Source organism: Nycticebus coucang, chromosome 17 (assembly GCF_027406575.1).
Source record: "Nycticebus coucang isolate mNycCou1 chromosome 17, mNycCou1.pri, whole genome shotgun sequence".
NCBI classification, from domain to species: Eukaryota; Metazoa; Chordata; class Mammalia; order Primates; family Lorisidae; genus Nycticebus; species Nycticebus coucang.
The window spans coordinates 74,598,155-74,608,987 of record NC_069796.1 but is presented as its reverse complement, the minus strand read 5'-3'; the positions used below and the strand labels follow the sequence as shown (position 1 = coordinate 74,608,987).

At 41.1% G+C, this 10,833-nt stretch overlaps 1 protein-coding gene across 2 annotated transcripts in view; it reads right to left on the bottom strand.

Moving 5' to 3' along the window:
• The window catches only part of GABRP (gamma-aminobutyric acid type A receptor subunit pi), a 44,718-nt gene that overhangs the window by 22,809 nt on the left and 11,076 nt on the right, over positions 1-10,833 (bottom strand). For both annotated transcript variants that reach the window (XM_053566573.1, XM_053566574.1), the window contains exons 6-9: positions 8,778-8,860; positions 3,412-3,549; positions 1,330-1,482; positions 675-862 (exon numbers count right to left, since the gene is read on the bottom strand). In XM_053566573.1, coding sequence (XP_053422548.1) covers positions 675-862; positions 1,330-1,482; positions 3,412-3,549; positions 8,778-8,860 — 562 coding nt within the window. The remainder of the gene's footprint in view (positions 1-674; positions 863-1,329; positions 1,483-3,411; positions 3,550-8,777; positions 8,861-10,833) is intronic.

Genomic DNA, 10,833 nt, shown 5'->3' with positions numbered 1-10,833 from the left:
CTTTCATGTTCTTTATACTCCACAACTATAAAAACGGAGATAACAACCTCAATGGATTGTTATGAGCATTTTAAATGATATAATATTTGCAAAAGTCTATTTACTGTGTCTGGCACATGCAAATGCTTGATAAATAATAACCATTGTTATTACTCAGATAGCTGGACCACAGCATTCCACTGGTAAATCAAATAATGACAATCTTTCTCAGCAGAAAAATATGCTAACCAAGAAATTTGTCACAATCTGATTTTTCCATACATTTTTAAGTAAACAATTACTGACATAATTTAGGAACACAAGGATGCAAAAGAAGAATTAAAGAGCAAATACATATTAATCTGAAAATTAAAAGTAGCCGATTATCTTTCCTTTGATATTAGACTTTTCATGGATGCTTGTTGTCATGGTTGTGATTTTATGCTGCATATGGATAACATAGTTACTTCCTGCTGGAAAACCAAATCTATTAATAGCTCATTGTATCTGGTAAAAAGAATGGTCTCTCTCAAGGAACACCATGATTTCAGTTGCGCCCACATGAACAAGGATAAGACTCACTGAAGCAAAGTGAACCCCACTGGGAAGGAAGAACCAGGTCCAGCCCACCTCTGCAGACCCTTCGTTACATGGCAAAAGGGATGGATCTTATGTAGGGCCTTCAAAATTCTTACCCTATCTTTGGCTGCCATCTGCTGTAGGGAGCTGTAGTGAGCGACTGCGTATTCCAGTAAGGCCCCAAACACAAAGCTAAAGCAGATCCCCAGGTACACATCGATGGCCTTTATGAAGCAGTTGGTGTTGGGAAGAGAAGTGCGGGACCCAATCATCAGTGTGGTCATTGATAACACAGTGGTCACTCCTGGAAAAATGGGCAGGACATGTTTCTACATCAGTGGACACCATTTCCTAGCAGAGTATCTCCATTCCGGGACTGACAGCATGAGGGCAGGGGCAGAAATGGAGCATATCCGATTTTATGAAAAATCTACAACCTTCTGGAATGGGGTCAATTTGTCCGTTTTATACAGAGCATGAGTGATGTGGTTTCTAAATGATTTGCCTTCTGTCTTCTCCTTGGAAGGAGTGGTCAGTACACAGAATAACTGACAATGGGCCATCTAATTATAATTATCCCTCATCTGTTACTGCAAAACATAAGTTTAAAAATGCACCATTCCTCAAGTAGTCTCTCTCTCTTTCTCTTTCTGTAAAAGACTATCTCAAGCAACCAACTCTTGGAATTTAATATCAATGAAAACAAGGATGGGGGGTGGTGGGTGGGAATCCCAATAACCCCGTCCTTAGAAATCTGTTGGAGCTGCTTACCAATGCAGGTTCTTGCAGGAACTGAATCGAGGGAGATCCAAAATGAAACCCAGGATAACACCACCAGGAAAGTGGAAGGAACGTAGGTTTCCAAAATAAAATACAGGACATTCCTCCGAAGCTCAAATTGCAAAACCAGTCGTGTGTAATTTCCTGATAGGGTAAACAAGAGGTACGAAATCATGTCTGTTCTCATAGCAGGGTGGTTTCCCTATGGGATGTTTAACTGTCATTCTCCAAAATGAACCATCATTATGGTTTCCGCAAGAGACACTGCTATTGCATTGAATGGGACTTATAAGGGTGCTGTTCCCCCATTCACATCCTTTTCGTTGTCCTTGTCTCTACAGCTGAATTCGTACAGCATCTTGGTATCTACCTCACTAGTCAGTGAGTCCCTCCGTGGAAAACCCTGAGTCTATTAGTTCTACACTCACAAAGAAGTGGTTTGATGAACACTCTTTTAATGAAGATTACCTGAGGCCACCCATTTTCCAAGAATACTATGAAATAGATCTAATAGACCTATTAAATATAATTTATGTTTTGAGGATTTTAGAGGTACCCCCAATTTTATGATACTTCCGGGCTCTCCTTGGGAAGCTATCGGTGTAGTTTAGACGTGGCAAATGTATATAGTAGGCAGTTATCATAACAGAATTCTGTGTGTGGCAAATAAACTACTACAACATAAAACATGTGCCCTTGGGTTAGGGTACCAAGCTATGCTCCTGCAGTCCTTCTATTAAGGGGGTGAGCAAGGGCAGAGGGAGCAGTAGTGGACAGAATTAGCTTGCTGAAGGATAAAGAGGTTTCCTCTGGGAACAGGAGAAGTCTGGCTCAGAGCGGAGTAGGACAGTGGATGTCAGTTCCCCTAACCCCATGCCACCCTCAAATTAAAGTCTGGAATCTAAAATTATACCATGAAATAGCTAAACAACAGAAATATTACTGAAAAAATATAGTATAGAATAAAAATATATAATTTTAGAGCCTGGTGGGAACCTAAAGATCACTTTCTCCACTTTATTTAGTGGAGAAATTGAGACACAGGGAATTTTAGTGACTTGAATTAAAAACAAATAAGTATAAAAACCAGGTCTTTTGCCCTTTGGTCCAGGGATGTTCTGTTAGTCTGCACTGCTTGCTTCATTCCTTTGATTTTCGAAGTCAATGTTTGGGGAAAAAACACTTAAAATTAGTATTTGACTAAATAATAACCTTCTTTTGTATTTAAAAGTAGGTATGTGCTACCTGGAATTAAAACAATTCTGAAAACTGAAGCCATTTTTTTTTTTTTTTTGCACGAATCCAGACCGGGCATCCAGTTTTGGTAAACTGTGACAGTATAATAATTTACAAACTCATTTCTGAAAAGTAAGTACAGTGCTATTTATTTGTTCATTATGAAAGTAATACTTGCTAATTACTTACGATTTCTAATGATCTTGGTGTACGTATGATTTTTAATGCCATCTGGGCTCAACTAAAATACGCAGTGCTTTTTTTTTCAGGGCATGTATATAGATGAGAATAATCATTCCTAATATTGCCGTGAGAAAGTAGGGAGAAAATACCTACTGCTTATCAAGAATAACATCTTTTAGAAGAATCTCTCTCTAATGCCAAAGACTAAGAGATCTGATGCTGGTAAATGAAGTGAACAAGTAATTCTCCCTGCCAAGTTGGCAATAATTAGGGTCTCAGGCTCTGGTTGGGTTTACTGCTGTCTTCTTCATCTGTGAGCTATGTCCTTATTTTTAGTCTTTGGTGGCAGAGAACCAGTGCTCCAGTTAGAAACATGAGTAAATTTTCTGCAGGAGGAAAGCACAGCATTTGAGCAATCATTAGAAGATATGACATGGTGCAAATAGTGCTAGGCCTCGGCTGGTCCAGGGCTGCTCTCCAGGGGATCACATGGATACTCAGAGTGGAGCTGGTGGTACAAGAGTGAACCCAAACTCAACTGCCCTGGTCCCCAAAGAGGTAAAGTGGAGAAGAGACGATATTTCTGACTCATTGAACAATCCTCTATCTCAGACTGCTTATTTTTATTCTATATAATTTGTCACATAAGTTTACCTGTCTCCTGCTGCGATCTGGTGACTAAGGTGAAATACCGTTGTATGGTGTACTGAGCAAGACGCAGGTTTTCCAGCCCACGCACAGAGTCGTTCCCTCTCAGCCAGGTGTACTCCACGTCATGGCCATCATAGCCCCCTGGTGAATAAAATGGAGTCAGTGCAAGGCTGTTGCAGGTTGAATGGGTCTGGAGAATGCTACAACAGGTTGACAGCATGAGCTCTATCTCGATAGTGGTGAATCCAAGGATGACCCCATCCAAAGCTAAGAGTGATTTCTCAAGTGCAATGACAGTGTCTGTTCAGAGTGAAGCAACCTGCTAGGACTATTTGTCATCAAGTGAAAACTGGCCCGATGGGCTCCATGCCCAGAGCACAGCGCTTATGGTACCAACCACATACACAGAGGCTGGCAGGTTTGAACCCAGCCCGGGCCAGCTGAACAACAATGACAACTGCAACAACAACTAAAAATAGCCAGGCGTTGTGGCAGGCACCTGCAGTCCCAGCTATTTGGGAGGCTGAGGCAAGAGAATTACTTAAGCCCAAGAGTTTTAGGTTGCTGTGAGCTGTGATGCCACAGCACTCTACCAAGGGTGACATAGTGAGACTCTGTCTCAAAAACAAAGCAAAACAAAACTGGTCCTATGCTAAGTATTATGCAGATGTGGTAAATAATAGGACTTTAGAAGTCGAATCCTTCATTTTTTAAATTATAATTATCAAATGCATATCTGTGAACGCACAAAGGCTTATGCTTGATACTGCCTTCTAAGATAGTCTAATAGCTCTGATGGTGTTTTCAGGGACTTTACAACTGATTGGTTCATATTTTTACATTGGCATAAATGTAAAAACAAAAACAAAAAACCGACAGCTGCCTGCTTTATTGGTTTGTAAACATGAGTATTTAATAAATCTCCAAGCAGTTTAATTAATATATATCATAATGGCGGTGATGGTTACCTGTCATTGGACATTTCTGTTAGTGCTTTATGCATTATCTTCCTACTGTTCTGGTGATAATTTCTATATTTCTTAAATTCTAAGATGCACTTTTTTAATATTTTCTGACATTGAGATAGATTTTACAACTGGTTAATATATTAAAAAGTAGAGCTTATTTTTTCTAAAACATTATTATTCAATAAACGCTGTTTCTCAGAATTGAGAAATTATAATGATTTTCCTACTTTATTCCGAAAACTCTCAGATTCAGAGAGATTGCCTAACTTTCTCGGAATAATAAGGCATTCAAGTAACAAAGCAAGGATTGTATCTCAGGCAAGTTTAATTCCAAAGCCCATGGATGATGATGATACTCATATTATCTATTGTTTAGTAAGCAGTTACATTTCTAAGTGCTTCACAACTTTGTTATCATTTAATCCTCAAAATGCCTCTTTGAGAAGATATATGAGTGGTTCAGGAGCATATAAAAAGATCCCAAATAGCAACAGTCATTAGGAAAATGCAAATCAAAACCACAGGAAGACGCCTCACGCCCACTAGAATGGCTATAATAAAAAAGACAGACAATAACATGGCCAGAACATGGGAAAGCTGGAACATTACTGGAAGGAATGTCACTTTGGAAAGCAGTTAGCAGTTTGGCAGTTTCTTAAAAACTTAAGCATCAATTTGCCACTTGATTGAAATTGGCCATATTCTAACGCTAGGAGTTTGCCTAAGAGAACAAAGTCATGTTCACACAAAGACTTGTACACCAATGTTTATAACAGCATTATTTCTAATAGCCAAAAGGTGGAATTAAATCAAATGTCCGTAAACTGATGAATACATGAATAAAATGTGATACACATTTATATAAAGAAATACTATCTAATCATAAAAGGCATGAAGGGACAGAAATGTTCTAACAATGGCACATGGTGATGGTTGTACAATAAATTTATCAAAAATATTTGAATTGTACTCTTAAAATGGGTGAATTTTATGGTATACAGATTATACTTCAATAAATCTGTTAAAGATCAACTCTTTGAGTCAGATACTATTGTTTTTCCCACTTCACTAATAAGGAAACCTGAGGTCCAGCAAGGTTACTCACTCACCTAGAGTTACACAGATTTGGGAATCCGGTAACTGTAGTCTTAAACACAAACCTATATTGCCTTAGTTTTCAAAGGCTATCAGGAAATGTGACACCTGTGTTGGGTTTAACATTTTGTTAAATCTCAGCGTATGGTATCCACTGTTTAGAAAAGTGTATTTTTCCCTCCATGGAGCAAAGAAATAGTAATGAGCTCTTAGGAGATTTCCGGGTAACAATTACTTGTGGGCAGTCCCCTGGTAGCCCCCAAATGTGGACTGAAGCTAGCTGTCTGCATAGGCCGATGGTTCCAAAGGAATAAAAGGTATCTGTTAAAGTGAGTAACACAAGTTCCTACACTTTGCTTTTATAACTAGTAAATGCTCACAATCATTACCTTATCACCTCTGTGTCTCTGAGTGAACACGGGAAGTTATGGGATGGTACCAACTCTTTTCTAGGGATGACATTTAGAAAAAACCCTCAGTGAGGTTTCTGTACCCCAAAACTGCTACTAAACATTCAGTAAAAGCTTCCTCTGCTCACTGGGGATGATACTTGTACAAACAGAGTGCTGAAGTTTCCAGGAGAATCTTGCTCCTGGGATTTGAGCTGCGCCCAGTCATGATACATGGAGGATAATTACCTCTTCCATTTGGGACCGAAAATGAGTTCTCTTCTTGATAACCTCAAATTTTATTCTGCCACCAAACAGCTGCATTGCTTCAAGAAGGTTTTGAATGCATTTAATCAATAAGATAATTAATCTTTTGTCTAAGTCTTTCATTATCTACTTTGTGAAAAAAGGCTTCTGCCTCAATGGTTGTGCTTCTCTGATATTGCCCCTCGTGACCTTACGTAAGGAGTGAGTGTCCACTACTCTCTGAAGCTGGACTATAGTCCGCCTTCTGGCCCCAGACACAAGACATCCTTTGATACCTTAGTAAATCATATCTGAGGTGCTGTCTGCCTATCACAGGTGCCCAATTCAGAGCACTTTACTGTGGAACAATGCAGATACTGTTCCTCAGGTATTTTTGACGATGCCAGGGAATTCATTTGTTACACATCAGTTTGGAGGAAGTCCTCATTCTTCATTGAGAGCAAATCCCCAGCTGACAATTTAGATAACCATTTCCCAGAATTACTGTTTAAAGTTTACGTATATCAAGTAATGTCTTTTAAAAGTTGGAAGCAATTGTGTGACAAGTGTCAATGACTGCTTTGCATATTCGCCGTGTCTAACCTCTCCTGTGTTCTTTCTCGCTTCTGTCTTGGCAGATTCTGAGTCCCGCTCTTTATCCTCTTGGCCAGTTCCAACCTATCCCAAATGTCTCATTCCAAGAGACATTTCCGCTGGGAAATCTCCAACTCCCTCCAGGCTTTCATAATACCATTACTTTTGATTGTTACCATTTATTCTGTCATAATTACTTAAAGTCCTGTATCCTCTATTAGACTGTAGACTTGAAGACTGGAACATCATTTTTATTTTTGTAGGGCAAGCATGTACCACAGCATCTAACACAGATCATCATTTAGTTGCTAAATGGGGGAATTGGATGCATTTAAATGAGGATAGACAGATGGAGCTCAACCAGCCATCCAGACTAGCTGGAGACTTTAGTGGGACAATATAAAGAATTAAAGTACTAGAATGAGGAAAAGGCATCCCTTAGGACACACCGGAAAGGAAAAACACTGGTGTTGGCCCTAAGTAACGGGAAGGAACTGGCACAGGAATATGTTTGGGACCACTGGATGGCAGTCACACTGTAATTCAGTTTAACATTCTGGCAGGATTTGGGGAATCCAATGCAAGCATCGTGTGGTTACTCAATTTGGGGCAAAATAATGATAATAAATGGGCACTGGAGAAACTGGGAAGGAGTTATTAAAAGCTTTTCATTATCCCTTATGTCTGTTAGAAAGCGCTTTATGGTATATTCAGGAAAAATATATAGCTCAGATGACAAACAGGCCCCTGGAGCAAAATCTCTATGTGACTCTTCAGCCCAGTGGAAAGGCTATTAGAGTTGGGGGACTTTTGGACTTTGGATCCACTCTACCTAGGTTCAAGTCCAGTGTTGCTACTTAATGTGTTCCCTTGGGAAAGTTAGCAAATAATAAGCCTCTATTTCTATATCAGCAAGATGGGAAGAACAATATTTATCTTATTATACTGTTCAGAAAGTGTCTAATATAGTGTCTGGCATGAAGTGAGTGAGCAATGAGTAAATAGATGCTATATTATTTTTAGGGAAAGAACATTTATTATTATTGTCAACGAAAAAGCTGTTTGCCCAAGGAGACCAGGGCAACAGCAGGCTGAGGTCATATAACACATTCTGTTACCTCCTCCTAGAAGTCTTTCCCCACCAGCCTTTCTATTTCCTCTGAAACTGGATAGTGAGGCTTTCCTATTAACTACGGTGCTTTGCGCTAGAACAAAGAAGAAAAGAAAGCTTTTGAGGCTTTCTAGAACTAAAAGGATAGCCGTAGGCATACTTGCTGACAGATGAATAGGACATTGATGAAAGGTCTATGACCTTCTCATCAGTGTCTAGAGGGACCGTGACTAATTTGATCTTGGTGGAGTAAGGGAGGATGGGTGGATGGCTAATCTGATCATGGCCATGGAGTGATTCTGGAATCAGAGACCTTTTGAGAATTGGCAGCCAGAGAGGTGACATAAATAAAATGTTAGAAGTTTAGGTATTAGAGGCTAGTCTAGATCTGTTTTCACCAAAATGTTTTCTATAAAATGAGTGTCTCGCAAAATCCTCAGGAAACGAGATTCCATGGGTAAATCAGTTAGGGAGATAATATTCCTTCTTGGAATTTCACATGGAATCAGCTTAGTAGAGTTTTTTAAAAGCTCTTAAAGAAGAATGATACTGTTTTAGGCTTTATGGATCTCCCGGTTTCTATCACAAAAGCTCAACTCTGCCAGTGCAGTGTGAAAGCAGCCATCGACATTATCAGGCATGGCAGTGCGCCGTTAAAAATGTATTTACAGAAACAGGTGATGAGCTGGATTTGGCACAAGGGCTACAGTTTTCTGACCCCTGGTCTGGACTACTAATGATATTAAAGCATTTCTTTTGGAGATAGTTGGTACTGACACATAATGATTCTCTCCAAAGATGTAAGGTTGTAGGGTGTTTCTTTGAGAAGTCTTTAAACCTCTCAGAAAGTACAGTCAGATGGGCTGAGTTCATTGGGAATCAGTATCAAGAAAAGGAAGGCCACTATCTTCAGGACACTCTTTACCCAGGAAGATCATCTCAGGAGCCTGTGGGATTTATACTCACAGCTTTCCAGTTGCAACTTGCATGTCTGTGTGTCCATGGGGTATTTAGACAGATCCATGTTACACGCAATAGTTGTTGTGATTCTAAGAAGGGAAGAATGCATTCAAAAAGAGTTATGATGAATCTATAGAAAGTATACATTCCTATCCAAGGGTCACTGCAAGAGAACTTCCACTTGAACTCTTGCAGTGAACATGTGACCTGGAGCCTGCATCCAAATCTTCCTTGAGGTTTTCTGCCCCCAAACAATGCCTGGGAGGCTCCATTAAAACTGGGTGCTGAGTGGAGAAAGTGAGAATTCTGGCAATGAAGAGGCAAAACTTCCAACAATATCACAGACCAGATTCACTCACGGGCTTGTTTGAGATGCTTTTGCATCCCAGTTTAGAATTTAACCTTGATGGTAGACCTGTGTGGGGCTAGCACCGTACTCACTGTGCTTATTGTCACCATTTGGCAGCAGACTTAGGGGCTTGCTTGGGTTCCCATGGCTCTGAGTGGCAGAGCTAACCCAGAGCCCAGTTTTCCTGGCTGTGCTCTTCTCACAGGGCCCGCCCACTCTTGGGGATGAGAACGCAGAGCAAGTGGAGGTACCAGGTAGTGTGGCTCATGGGGTTTAACACTCAGGGATGTTCAATTAAAGATCAGTCAAGGCTGGGCGTGGTGTCTCATGTCTGTAATCCTAGCCCTCTGGGAGGCTGATGCAGGAGGATCACTTGAGGTCAGGAGTTCGAGACCAGCCTGAGCAAAAGTGAGACCCTATCTCTACAAAAAAATAGATAAATTAGCCAGGCCTGGTGATGTGCACCTGTAGTCCCAGCTATTTGGGAGGCTGAGGCAGAAAGAATGCCTGAGCCCAAGAGTTGGTGATCATAGTGACCTGAGATGATGCCACTGTACTCCAGCCAGGGTGACAGGGTAAGACTCTGTCTCAAAAAAAAAAAGAGAAAATGAAAAGTCAATGAAGTCCTCATAATGGAGATTTTAATCAGAAAGACTTTAACTTCTGTTTTCCTCAGTATCGTCTATTATTAAGCACCCTTATTTATTAAGCCCTGTGCTAGGTGCTTGGGGGCAATGGAGGTGATTACAACCTGCCGCCCATCTCCAGGAGGCTTACCCTCCCTTCAGGAAGACGGAGAATAAGGATAGCTGCTGTTTATGAGTGCTTACTGTCAGCCAGTCCCTGAGTGTTTGGCAAGCATTACCCTTTGTGCAGCCCTAGTAGGTAGGAAATATTTTTATTCTTATCTTGCTGCTGATGAGACAGGGTCAGGGAGTCAAGTAACTTGCCTAAGACCACAGAGCTGCTAAGGAACCGAGCAAGGACTTGCACCCAAATCTGACTCAGAGCCAGGTTATTAAACCAATGCTGATTGTAATCCTCAAACAAGACTGACTGTGGTATAAGCCACAACACAGGCAGAGTACATGTACACACACACACACACATGCACACTGGCACACACATGCTGTGGGAACATGGGGAGAGGGGACATTACTGCTGATTGCTATGGGGGTCAAAAGAGAAGTCTAGTTAGGTTCCATGACAGAGGAGTTAGGATTTGGGCTGGTCTTTGCTAAATTCAGTGCAGCTCAGGTGTATCCAGAAATTCACTTTTATGGGTTAGCTCAATCTTTTCTTTATAACTTCCGATTCTGATTTAGGATTAAAGGTCAACCCCATTCATGTCTGGTTCCTGGCCTCTTCCTCAAGGCCTCTGGGAGCATTAGGTTTGCACGGTCCTTATACAGACATGGTTGAGTCTTCCCCTGGGGGCTTCCCCAGGCAATAGCCAGGGAGCACCTTTCCTGTTCTAGCTTCTTGTTCCAGCCAACCAGAGGCTCCACGGACAATTGGATGAAAGGAACTTTCAGCCTCAGGGATTTGGGGAGAGGGCAAAGGGGAGCCCAGGGCAGCAGGCACCAGAGGCTACGGGACACCACATCTTGATTTTCTGTCTGAGCATGACTCAGACAAGCGGAGAGGTACTCTGGAGCTATCCCAGCTCTGCTGAGGGAAGCATGCACCTCTCCGTTTGCTCCTACGGTTGCC